The 12,852-nt window shown below is 51.3% G+C and overlaps 1 protein-coding gene and 1 long non-coding RNA gene across 6 annotated transcripts in view; one reads left to right on the top strand and one right to left on the bottom strand.

The window, feature by feature from the left end:
• Znf362 (zinc finger protein 362) overlaps window positions 1-12,852 on the bottom strand; it is a 31,974-nt gene that overhangs the window by 7,996 nt on the left and 11,126 nt on the right. Inside the window, exons 1-5 of one of the 2 annotated variants that reach the window (XM_085838936.1) lie at window positions 12,262-12,385; window positions 7,610-7,673; window positions 7,224-7,470; window positions 4,230-4,557; window positions 3,305-3,529 (exon numbers count right to left, since the gene is read on the bottom strand). In XM_085838936.1, the coding sequence (XP_085695062.1) occupies window positions 3,305-3,529; window positions 4,230-4,557; window positions 7,224-7,470; window positions 7,610-7,673; window positions 12,262-12,299 (902 nt within the window). In that variant the 5' untranslated portion in view covers window positions 12,300-12,385. Of the gene's footprint in view, window positions 1-3,304; window positions 3,530-4,229; window positions 4,558-7,223; window positions 7,471-7,609; window positions 7,674-12,261; window positions 12,386-12,852 lie in introns of those variants that run through there. The other variant, XM_085838937.1, reaches the window with a different exon arrangement.
• LOC110292236 (uncharacterized) lies at window positions 7,272-12,452 on the top strand. 4 transcript variants are annotated; one of them, XR_015047311.1, is made up of 6 exons: window positions 7,272-7,390; window positions 8,086-8,231; window positions 8,816-8,970; window positions 9,144-9,375; window positions 9,746-9,905; window positions 10,753-12,452. It is a non-coding gene; the product is annotated as an uncharacterized LOC110292236 (long non-coding RNA). The 4 variants fall into 4 exon arrangements; XR_003836439.2 differs by having other exon boundaries at window positions 9,715-9,905; XR_002377691.3 differs by lacking the exon at window positions 9,144-9,375 and having other exon boundaries at window positions 9,715-9,905.

Below are 12,852 nucleotides of genomic sequence, written 5' to 3'. Positions count from 1 at the left end.
GTGGTAGATGCTTGCCCAAGGCCTTGGGTTTGATCCCCTGAACCACAGACACACAAGAATTCTTCCTAGATATAAAATGCCTTTCTCAATTAGCTATAGAGGATAAACTGAAGGCCTCTGAAGGTGGTGAGCCAGCCTTACTGCGTGCATCGTGTTCTTAGTACAAAGGATAGCACAGGAGAGACCTTAACGGTGGGCTCCACGCTCCCTCCAGATCTTGCTGATGGGGCAGAACCATGCAGTCCTATCCAAAGCTCTCTGGGCCCCTCACGTCTGCCTTAGGGCTTCTTCCCTGAGCAGCAGGTCAGAAACTTCCAGAGTCTTCCCAACGAAAATCAAGAAAATGGAGCCTGAGAAAGGCCTGGAGCAGACCTCAGTTCCCGGGCCTTGAATGTGCTATCAGCCTGAGAACTGACGCTGCCTGCCTGAGTCTTTGCTCTTGATAAGGACAGCATAGCCCAGTGGACTGACAGACATGGTGTCAGAAGACAGGGATTTATCTCCAAGGAGAACGAAGCCAATTTCATCGTGGTTAAATATTTCATTGTTTAAAGAACCCAAGAGAACCACCCTCTACTTGGTCTACGTGGTCTGCCTCCGACTCTTCATTTAGGAAGCTATATTTAACAAGATGGAATGAAACAGTCTCCAAACAGCCTGCTTCATTTAACCCTTCAGATTCACGGAGGAGGGGGGCTGCTACAGAAACTTCACATCCTTAGATACGAGTAAACTACCAAGGAGAATTTAAAATCACATCTTTCTGAAAAAAACGATGGATGCACGTGACTGGCCTCATCTACAAAACCACACAGAATGGCACTTCAGTGAGACCCTCTCTCTGCCTGGGGAGACCCCCCCACACACACACACTCACACACACTTCACCATCATTAGCTCTGTGAGCAGGCTCCTAAGGAGCCTCCTCCTTTCTAACAGGATACAACTGTCTAAATCAAATTTGTAACCGTGACCATGCCAGAAATGTCACATTTAAAGACAAATCTCATTTAATTAGGCATGACAAGTCTGATAGGACAGAGCGTCCTGCGAGAGTGAGGCCACCATGGTAAATGGCTGGATATGCTCCACAGCCTGGGGAGGCAAAGCCTTATGTTATTAAAAAAAAAAAAAAAAAGGTTGTCAGGGGCTGGAGAGATGGCTCAACGGTTAAGAGCACTGACTGCTCTTCCAGAGGTCCTGAGTTCAATTCCCAGCACCCACATGGTGGCTCACAACCATCTGTGATGGAATCTGATGCCCTCTTCTGGTGTGTCTGAAGAGAGCGACAGCATACTCACATACATAAAATAAATAAGTCTTTTTTAAAAATTGTTGATTGGTTTTGTTCTGTTCTTGAAACAGGATCTCATGTAGCCCAGGCTAGCCTTGAACTTGCTATGTGACTGAAGCTAGCCTTGAAATCCCGATCCTCCTATCTCTGCTACTTGTGCCTTATTACCCCTTTCTAAAGACAAACCAAACAGAACAAGAAACAGCCCGAGAGCCTTGACACAAGAGCCTTGGTCTCCCAAAGGTGTGTGTGTGTGTGTGGGGGGGGGATCCCTGCTATCCTACAATCGGGCAGAGGTGAAATCACTTAGTTAGTTGTTCACTGATCCCTAATAATATTTTTTTTAAATCACATATACACAATGATGAAAATTCTGGCCCGGGGACTTGGCAGAGTCTCCTGACAGTATTTTGTACCAAATGCTGTAATTCTCCAAACCATGCTACCAGAAGCTCTTTGTTTATTCCTTGATACCATGTCTCACATACCTATGTACATTAGAGCAGCCAATTAAAAAAAAAAATCAAGGCATGACACCATCAGAAAATTGCTGGAACATATCCACAGTCAAATCTGTGACTGGGGAGGCCCAGAGATGGGAATTAGGCTGATGGCTTTCTCTGGGCCGATGCATTCTTACCACTGAACCTACACACACAGCAGAACAACAGACAAGGCAAACCATCTGCACCCTGAGATAAACGCTGCAAAGACCACGGCGGCAGACGAGCAACGAGCAACCCTGTGACCAGGCCGACTGTGACCAGGCACACACTATTAAGCTAGCTACTACGGAGACAGAGGGACAATGGCAGGTTCGTCAGCAGCAGCATAGAACAAGTCCTTGTTTTAAAAGGATAAAAAAGAACATTTAAAATGTCTGTGGTAGCCAACTTGCTTAGCAAGCACAAGGTTTTAGGTTTAATCCATGGTACAAATAAATAAATAAATAAATAAATCACCACAATGAAAATTTACCAGGGCTGGGGGTAGAACTCTTGCCTAGCACACACGAGGCCAAAGGTTTGATTCCTAACACCAAAGGCCAAACAATTTTTAAAGGAACATTCACAATAAAACACGGTTTCATATATAGCTTTAGTCCATTACAGGAGGGGAAAACTTTAGCTGTCAGTAGTTACAGACTCTGCAATCAAACCGTCCTTTCCCATTAGCACTGGTAACATTCGACCTACTTAAGTCACATGAGCAAGCTGTACTTCCCCTCTGAACGCATGGAACACACCTACTAGACCTTCTAAGCCTTTCTCTCTTTTAAACTCGCCGGTCTTTCCGGCGTCCCTCTGCTCTCCCTTGAGCACGCTGCCATCTCCCTAAACCTCCTTTCACGCACTCAGCTAGGCTATGCACACCACCGGGCAGAGATTTGTCTGGTTTGTTCCTAGAAGTCTGTCTGGCACAGCACAGGGACTGAGTAAATGTCTGTTACATGGATGAATCACGTTCGATGTCCAAACTGGGTCTATCTATTCCACAAATACTTAACAGACGCCTAAACACTCATGCATGTTGCTGCCCACGGGGGACAGACACAGAAATACAGGACACCAAGGCCTGAATTGCCACAGCTCCCAAAAGATTGAGGGAGGTAGAAAAATGCACAGGCAAGCATGAGGCAGCCTACCCCTGATTCAAAGGGGACAAGTGGTCCTTGGATGCTCAGGACCTGTGGGCACACAGAAGCCACACTCCAGCTATGACGGAGGAGATGGGACCAAGCAGAAGAGGTGCAGAAGAGGCGGCCAGGGTGTGTCAAGTAAAGCACGCTTAAGTGCAAAGACCTGGAGATGAGAGAGGCTAGAGGGTTCCATCCAGGCACTCTCAGTGAAGGGCTTCATCCAGTGTGGCCTAAAAGGCCCATCAGAGGACTCTGGTCTTGACCCTGGGAGCGACAGACATCCGAGAGTCCCTTCCCCCTGACTGCAGTCGTTCTAGCACTGGTGCTGAGCTCCGGGGGCCCACAGCAGAGGGAGGGAGGGAGGCACCCACCTGGTATGCTGCTGGAGGTGGGAGAGCTGCCGGAAGGACTTGTCACAGTAGGAGCAGTGGTAGGGTTTGACACCCAGGTGGATTCGCAGGTGCTGGGCCAGGTAGGAGGCGTTGGCAAAGGACTTGGAGCAGTGTGGGCACTTGTGGGGCTTGGCCTCGGTGTGCGACTTGGAGTGGATCTGCATCTCAGACTTGGTGAAAAAGGTGAGCGGGCAGACCTTACACCTGCAAGGCAAGAGGCGGCTTCACAACTGGGAAGATCCCCACCCACATCAGGATGTCTCCAGGGAGACCTCTCTCAAAGGGCAGGTCTCCGGGGAGACCTTCTCTGCAGGGGGCAGATTCTACTTATGGAGTCCAGAGGACACAGGCCTGCTTGAGAGAGACAGGGGCAAGTTCCAGCGCAGGCACCTTCTAGTCTGGAGGGAGCTCTGACATCTGGGAACAGCTATCTGGGGGACCGTACATACAGCCACAGGGAAACATGCAAGGTCTTGCCTATGGCCATATCTGTGGCCCTGGGGAAGGAGGTTCTGACAGGCTAAATCATTGTGACCTGGCTGTGTGTTAGAATTTTCTGGGACCTTTTGACAAGTACATGTACCTACCTTCCCACCTCCACCCAACTAAGTCAGACCTTGTAGAGGTCCAGCCCTGGCGGTAGCTTTTTGTGAAAGTGCACAAGGTGTTTTAACGTGGCTCAGGAGGACAGCGCTCTCAGCACCCCAGGGTCCTGCCTGCCATGGGTCACCTCTGATGGGGTTAAATTCTTTTCCTCTCCCATCTTCTCCCTGATACATGGGTGTGGGTCTACTCTGCTCTTTGAATCTAAGCTCTCCACTCTTACTCCTGGGTCCACACTTTCTGGGTCCAGGCACACACACACCCACAACCTCAGCCAGGCCCCATATGAAGAGACACCCACCTGTATGTCTTGCCCTCCTTTGCGGTCTCACCGGAGGCCAGGATGGGGTACGGGACAACAAGGACAGGGGGACCCCCTGGGTTCTCTGCCTTGATCTTTTTCCGGCCGCGTTCAGACTTGGGGGGGCCAAGCAGACCGTGGCCCTGGATTGTCTTGATGGAGTCCAGGAGTGGGGGGCTGGTGATCCCTGAGATGAGGGTGGGGGATGAGGCGATGAGGCGGCTCTGGCTGGTGGTGGTGGGTGTGGACGGGGTACTGGTGCCTGTGCCAGTACCTGGGGTTGACTCAGATGTACTCACAGCAGGGGTCCGAGAGGAAAGCCCCAGACCTAGGAAGACACACATGGGGACTGGGTTAAAGACAACTGAGCCACAGGTCACCCAGCTCTGTGACAGACCGGTCCTCTTGCCTTCCTGAGCTGTTCCCAGTCCTAAAGTGATTACTCAGAGGTAATTAAAGGACAGCTTGCATACATATAAAATGCCCTAGATAAGTGACAGCCTGGGCTAAGTTATATTAAAAAGTCAGCGTAGGGGCTGAAGGTATCGCTCACTCGTAGAGTGCAGACGAGCACGAGGCCTCGGTTTTGTACCAGGCACTACCGAAACCGAGAAGCACTTTGGAAATAAATCCACCCACAGAAAAAGTCCCAGGCACGCAGACGCTCACCACTGTGTTATTTATAATAGCAAGATCTCAGAGAAAACTGAATTATGCAAATTGGGGAAGGGTTGAGCAAATGGGTCAGTCTTTTCTCCCCAACTTCCCATTGTCTTTGTTTCAAAAGACTGTGGATATAAGCCCAGGAAAAATCAATGGGCGGCGTGCATACGTGTGGTGGTGGTGGTGGGGCAAACGATAGGTGACATGCATACGTGTGTGTGTGTGTTTTAAAATAGTTTAACTGTTTTCTGGTTTTATACAATGAAGTTTAAAAGAGAAGAAAGAAAACCCTCCCAAATTCTGAAATGTCTGTTTTTATTTATTTACCTCTCTTATCGAAGTTTTGCTTTTTGACATGGGGTCCTGTGTAGCCCAGGCTAGCCTGGTCTGTAAGACCTAAACCTCTTCCCTTCACCTTCCACATAAGCACTATGCTCAGCTGAAAGTTACTTCTTTTAGAAATAAAGGCAGGAGTGGAGGGATAGCTGCTGCCTGTAATGCACACACTTGGGAGTGCACACTGAGATGGAGGAAGGTCAGTTCCAGACCGGCCTAGACTACACACTGAGGCCCATCGGGAAGGGAGGGAGGCCCTACAAACATTTATAATAGCATTTATAGATAAATGCTCTTATAGTAGATAAAAAATATGATCCTAGTATTTATCATCTGGCTCAATTTATTTATATCCCTCTATATTTTTAACAAAGCCAGAATCTGTGTGTTAAGCAAATAAGATGCGATCCAGCGTGGGTGTGAGCCTGGTTTGTGCTCACACCGGCAGCAGGAATGCACACTTCTTGATTCACTGAGGACAGTTTGACAATAACTAACTATTAAAAGCTTAAATGCTCATAACTTTTAGCCAGGCAACTGATTCTACTTCTAGAAATCACCACAAAGAAATGATCACCCTTGACCACAAGGATCTCCACACAGGGGCTTTCCACACAAAACCACGATTCCCCACAAAGATATAAAGTGCTTGTCTTCAGCGTGGGTTATGGACATGGATACGGGGCCTGTACAGTCTCCAAGATAGGTGAGCTGGAACGCAAGGAACACAGAGGAACGCCAGGCTGTGCAAGCCCATGAGGGCCCACCTACCCCAGAAAGCACACTCTAACCACATGCATGGACGTGCCTGCCGTGAGCGAGCCAGTATGGACTTAGACCCGGACGCTCCAGCCGGCTAACACAGCCCTCTTTACCGAGGGAGGGGAAAGGTTTGGTAATGGGGGATTTTCCGTAGTTTGTTTGTCTACTTCAAAATTAGTTGAATCTTTTACTTGGTGAATTCACTTATCTTTCTTAATATCTGTGATCAGAAGATAAGATAAATTATAAACACGTAAGAATGCTAACAAAAGTGGCCAAGGCTCCTGGGTTGTTTTTCCTTTTTTAGGTTCTCTGAAATTTCTAAATTTTCAGTAATGACTACGTTGTTGCTTTTACAATAGATGTGCAATAAAGATGTCTGGGAGGTTGCAGAGGGGGTGAAGACAAAAGGCAAAAACAAACAAACAAACAAAAAACCCAAAACAAGTCATGGACACCCACAATCATAGCAAACACACGCATATTAAAGAATAAACAAAAGATATGGAAAAGAAAAAAAATGCACCAAGAGAGTCTTTAAGATTCTGGGTTAAAGGGGAAAAAAAAGATTCTGGGTTAGGCACTTGGGATTATGAATAATTTTTTTCTCAGTTCCTCCTTTTTCCAAATTTCCTTTAATATGCGTATATTGCTTTTTTAATATTACTTTTACAATGAAAAAATAAATTTAATAAAATCATAATAACGGGAAATGTGCAGAGTACAGCTGGGGCCTGGGGAGGCTCACAGAGCCCACAATTTTCGGGCATCTCTAAGAAGGGGGAGAAAGGCACTTGGCTGGTAGCAGAGTCTGGGCACTGAGGGAGCACAGCCAGCTGTGGGGTAGAGCACACTGTCTTCTGCCTTGCTTTTCTCCTCTGCCTTGAGCCTTTCCTTTTTCTTCTCAAGCAGTCTCTTGTCTCCTACATCTGTTCAAACTTTTGGAGGGTCTGAGTCCTCTAGATAGTACTTTCCTAGTGAGTGTCCATCTGACAGAGGAGAGTCTCATAGTTCAAGGTCAGAGGAAGAAGCCTGGGGGCTATGGCTAGCTCCACTAGCCTCTGCCAAGTGTCCCCTACAACCCCAAGCCCTGCCCACCCTGTTCTCAAACAGTCAAGTCCTACCTGGACTAGATTCCGCCCCAACACTCTTAACAGACCTTGCCAGCCCCGCCCACTCCCTAGGCCCCACCCACTTTCCCCTACCACCTCCAGCCCCGCCCACTCAGGTTACCTGTGACAGTACTGGTGGCCGGCCTCGCGTGCAGTGCCACGTCGGGCTGCGGCACGGACTGTGGGTGCAGCCCGGGCACCTGCTGCAGCTTGGGCAGCGACATGACCGCCTGGCTGCTCTCGGCGGGCGCGGGAGGGACTAGCAGTGGCTGCTGCGAAGAGGCTGAGGTGGGTGGCAGGTGAGGTGGCCGGATCTTCTCGGCCATCAGCTGCTCTTTGATCTTGTTAATCAGGACCAGGTTGTCCAGCTGCAGAAGGGAGAGGAGCCAAATTGGAATGGGTGGGCCGCACCCCAGGGCCCTCTCTCTTGCAAGCTACTGCCCAAGCCCCAAGCAAAGCATAGTAGCTCCCATGGAAGGCAGCAGGGAATGGCGATGTCAGTCTTACCTGGCTCGGCATGGTGGGAGGAGGGGGCCAGAAGTACGGGTTGTTAAATCGAGGTTCGGCCATCCTGCAGGAAGGGAGAGCACCTGTCACTATCAGCTATGAGACCTCTTTACCCCGTGAGACCCAAATTCTTCAGCCAAGTGGGCCTCCCACGGAGCCCAGAGACCCATATTCCCAGGCTGAAAAGTCAGGAATTCAGTGTCTCCCTGGGTGGACCTCAAGGGGCAAAGGTTACATCCAGACCAGAGTGCTCCCAGTCGGGGGTGGGGTGTGGGGGTGGTTGGGGGAGGGGACATGCTGCCAGGCCAGTTTCCATCCCCTAGGTTTCAGAGCCAACATAGCAGCATTCTTCTACACAGAACCCTCCCCCACCCCAGACAACCTGGAGAGTCCAGGGAACACCTTTGTTAATAGCCACAGAGCAGAGGCAACTGACTACCCATTCTGCCTCCTTGCTCTTCTGCCTTCTCCCTTAGGGAAGACATCCCCGTCGGAATACATGAGATGGGGCATAGACACGGCCTCTCTGAAGGGAGGTGGTAGAAGAATTTACACAGCCCCAAATAAGCACTTCTCTCGTCTCAACAATTACACTCTGGAAAGTCCAGGCACTGACTGACAGGTGTGTAACATCTGACCTGCAAAGATGGGGTGTCAGGATGCTGTGCTTAAGGGGGGAGGCTGGGGAGACCAGGGGTCGACATGATGTGACAAGGGTACCCGGCGGTCCCCACTGCTGGCAAGTTTGGCAGCCTATGGTCTGGAGGGCCTTTTAAACCAGGGCAATACAAAGGCCAGGCCCTCAAGACTAGCTCTGTCCTTCCTCGGGGGCAGGGGGTTGGGAGTTGGGGGTGGGGTGGAGAGGTTGAGTTTTCTGTGGTTCCAGTCAGTCAAGTGATGTGCAGAGACTGGGTGCACACAGGTGTCCCCTCACTCATTGCTTCCTATCCATGTAGACGGAGGTAATCATTCAGAAATCACTTCTGATTGCAAACCCTACCTGGTATTGCAGCTTTAGACCACAAAGAAATAACTGCAACCTGGCTTGCTCCGATGAGCCTGGAAGTCCCTCCTGGAACCGTGGCAGAGTCTGAGGACAGCTGCCACTCGGACACAGTCTAATCTGAGTGTTTTCAAAAAGAGCTCCCTTCTGTGATCTTTGCTTGACAAGGGGGCACAAAAGGCACCCTTCTCTACCTCTTATAGGTGAAGAGGCTGGGGGTTTGAAGAGAGGAAGGAGGCCGCCCAGCACCTCTAGGGTGCTACGTTAGCGTGGAAGTCAAGATTGTTCAAGCTGCGGTCCCTGGTCATTTGCTTTATGAATTCCAGTCCTCCGTAGAAAGGAGGCCAGCAGCTCTAAGGTAAAAGTCCTACCCCTCACTCCTGACCTCAGCAGAGTCTGGTCTCAGCCCCTGGGCTGAAGCAGAACTCTGGGGACGAGGGGTAACCAGGATATTTTCCATCCTGTCAGCCTTCTGGCCCCAGAGGCATTGGAGGCCCCTCTGCCCATCAAACCCATGCTGGCCTCTTACAGACAAAAAGCCTATTCTGTCTGCTCATCTCCCCGACTGGCCAGGCCTTTGAGGTTTCTCTCCCAGAAAACAAACCTCCACGCGAGACTATGTGAGGAGGCTGCGGATTACAAAGTGTCCACCTTGTCCCAAGCACCCTGACACCTAGAACAGGAACTCTCACCATGCCCACTTTTAGAAGGGAGGAAACAAAGATCAGAGAGGCAGAGTGACTGGCTCAAGATCACACAGCCGGTGAGTCTACTACTGAGACTCCGCTACCCTTAGCCTGACCCCACGTCCAGTGCATTCGCCCCTGAACTGTTCAGGGAGAGGCCAGAGGGCTGTAGGCTTGTAGGTGTGTCCTGCCTTAGGGAGGCATGGTTGTATCCCCATGAGTGGACATGAGGTGGAGGTGTGGGGAGGGGGGGACTGAGGAGCTAACCTGCAGTAGCTTGGGAATAGGTCCACCTGTCTCTTCCTCCTGCTGGCCCCGGCCTCCAGGACCGGAGTCCATCAGTGTGAATTTCAGGAAGGAATGAACAGAGACTAGGATTCCAAATTCTCTGACTGGCAAGTCCTCCTGCTTTCTAGCTGCTCAAAGTGCCCTCTGTGAACTCTTCAGAAGCCCACGAGGATGACAAGCAGGGACAACTTTCTGTCACCATTTCATGGAGGAACCCACCAGTCGTTAGAAAGGACACCTGTTCCAGGCTGCGAGGACTGGTACCAGCAGCCTTGGATACAATACAGTCCCTGAGCTGTTTTCTGCATCAGTAAGATGGGTGAGACAGGCTGCCCTGCTCCAGGGCTCTCTGCCCACTGCACTAGGCTGCTTCCAGAATGTTCTGGGGAAGTTACTCTCCACTCCTCCACTCCTCTAGGGAGCCGAGGGCTTGCCCAGGGTCCCACTGCTAGAATGAAATATACACTACCATTTATCATCTACCACTGAGGAGCCAGGGACAACCTTAGCTGCACAGCCAAGCACATAAGAAGAGGCTTTGGCAGGGAACTACACATCCTCTTCCTGGTCTTTCTCTGCCCTTCTGCAGCTAGGCGTCTGTCAATGACCTTTGCCCTGGTATCCACCTACTGTGTGCCAGATACAGGGGGAGGACGGGGCCATTGCCTGGTATTCACAGGCAATCTGGCATGTGGGTAAGACCTGCCCTAAGGAAGGATGTTAGGAGAGAGGCAAGGACGGGTACTCACTCCGGACAGACAGAGGAGGAGGAAGGTGCAGTGATGTGGAAGATGAGCAAGATGGGCACCTTCCCAGTATTACGGTGGCACGGGACACTGAGGTCAGCCTTAGGGCCTTGAATGCCAAGATGAGACAGGGGATGGAACGAAGGCAACAAAGAGCATGCAAGACCAAGGGAGCAATGTGGCAAGGGGGTGGGGGGGGACACCAAGTGTGTGGTGGGGGGCAGTGGGAATATACTGGGGTAGAAGCAGGAGCCAAGCCTGCCAGGGCTGAGTGTCCACACTGGATGGGCAGAGGAAACACACTAGCAGTCAGCTGGGGCCTTCAGCAATGGGCAGAGAGTGGGGGCAGGGAGCCACACACATTGACCCTGACCCTTGCGGCCCACCTACAGCTGCCGTTTGTCTTTCTTGCTCTAAAAGGTAGAGAAAGTTTAACCGTGGATGACTAACATCTCCTGGAGCTGTTTCACAAACTGGGCCAGACCAGGGACCAGCAACAGATCTAGTTGGATGTGCCTGCCTCCGGGAGCAGTGAACAGGGACTCAGGAAAGAGCTGCTACCTATGAGGCCTTCTACACATCACCAGGCCACTCCCTTCAGAGCCACCTGGGCGCATGAAGGGTCCCTATGCATCCCCTCATGATCTCTCCATCTCTCTCACGATTTCCCACCCAGCCTCTCACACTGGGCTCCTCAGCATTGGGCACGACCCCCATTCCGTAGCAGCTCAGCAACAGTGGCCCTCTACCCAGGAGCTATAAGTACCAACCAACCTGACCCTCCACCTTGAGTCTAGGCCCAGCTCCCTGGGGCCCCTGCCCTTTCCCAGACTGTATCTTAGAAACTTCTCTGTATCAGTCTGCCTGCGTTGGTCTTGACTTTCTCCCGTAACAAGCCCCTCCCCCAGTGACTCACCTCTGAGCAAGTCACAGACACACAGTGACCCTCCCACCTCAGACCAGTCCCTGCTGAGATGGGTCGAGAGGCTATTTTCAGACACTCTCCAGTCCACTCTTGCCTCTCCAGCAGTCTGGCCTTGAGCACTTCCCTCCCACCAGGAAACAGCAGGCTCTTGTTCTAATCCTGATTCCACCTCACTGAATGTGCGACCTTGGGCAAGTCTCTTGCTCAACTTCCAAATAAGGGGATGAGCTGCGGAGATGCTGGCCTAACCTGGAAAGGTGAGCCAAGGAGGCCTTGGGGAGACATGAGGCCTGCCTGGAGTCTCAGAGAGTGAGTGGGACTCAACCAGAAGGCGGGGGCAGGCATTCGGGTAGCGGGAACGGTGTCTGCAAAGGGCTGTGGGCAAGCAACGCACACGTGTGGTGCCTGGGAGGTGCAGCCTCTCAGAGAGCCTGGCAAAGAGATGAGCCTGGGCAGTCCGCCAGGGCCTGGCTGACCCCTAGTTCTTAGGCCCAGAGTCCAGGTCTGCAGCAGTAGGTAAAGGGGACAAATGTGTGGCGAGTTAGACCTGTCAGTTACAGCAGATTCTAGAGAGGCCAGAGTGGGTGGCAGGGGAATTCCCAGCTAGAGGTCTGAGTCTAGGACTGAGCCTGGGCCCCGAGGGGCCTGGCTACCCGAGGGGCCTGGAGGCTCTAGAGAGCCATGTGGCCAGGGAAGTATACAGCTGTCCTCACAGTTTGGCCCAGATCTCTGGACATCGACAGAGACAAATACAGTTAACACAACATGCAGACAGCACCAAACCCAGACAGGGGACAGACACAGACCTGTGGCCACAAGCATGAACCCATGGGAACGGGAAGCCAAAGCCACCAACACTAACAGGGCAAGCATACCTCCCCCATTGACCCCCTCAGAGGACAGCAGTGAGGGGCACTCGGGACTCTTATGGACACAGTGTCTTGATCCCCAAAGAACAAACCCCTCATTAACAGACCCGCAGCCTGGAGTCACAGGCTCCTTACCTAGAGGGTCCTTTCCCACTTGGTGAGCTTCTACTCATCCTTCAAGACCCAGCTCAAGGGTTCCCTCTTCTACGGAGCTTGCCCTGAACCCCCAGTCAGTCACTTCCTCTGTGTTCCCAACGGCACCTTGTATATGGGAATAACAATAACAATAACAATAAAATGGCAGCTACTGTTGATTTAAACACCAATGTGCTGAACATCTTATGAATCAAGTTATTGACTCTTCCCGGTGACTTTGTGGAATGAGCACTTGACAGAAGTACAGCTCACAGACGCCAGTCAACTTGCTCGGTCACACAGCAAGTGAGTGAGGGAGTGAGGGTGCCACCCAACCCTGGCCCAGCCCTAAAGGGACACATGCACTCTGGTGTGGTTCTTAACGCAGCCGCTAGGAGAATCTAAAAGCTCTTCCCAGGTAGGCTGGTATCTGGCATCTCACCTGGGCCAGTGTCTTACCCAGGTGGCCACCTACAATAGGCTGAGGACTGTGGCAGGATATTTACAGCAACAATAGACCCATGGTACAGATGAAGAAACTGAGTTCCAGACAACTTAGGCAACCAGGTTGAGGTTACAAAGCCTCAGTAC

Source organism: Mus caroli, unplaced genomic scaffold (genome assembly GCF_978045245.1).
Source record: "Mus caroli unplaced genomic scaffold, Mus_caroli_1 scaffold_6, whole genome shotgun sequence".
Taxonomy (NCBI): domain Eukaryota; kingdom Metazoa; phylum Chordata; class Mammalia; order Rodentia; family Muridae; genus Mus; species Mus caroli.
The sequence above is the reverse complement of the archived record's forward strand: the minus strand, read 5'-3'. Positions and strand labels throughout refer to the sequence as shown.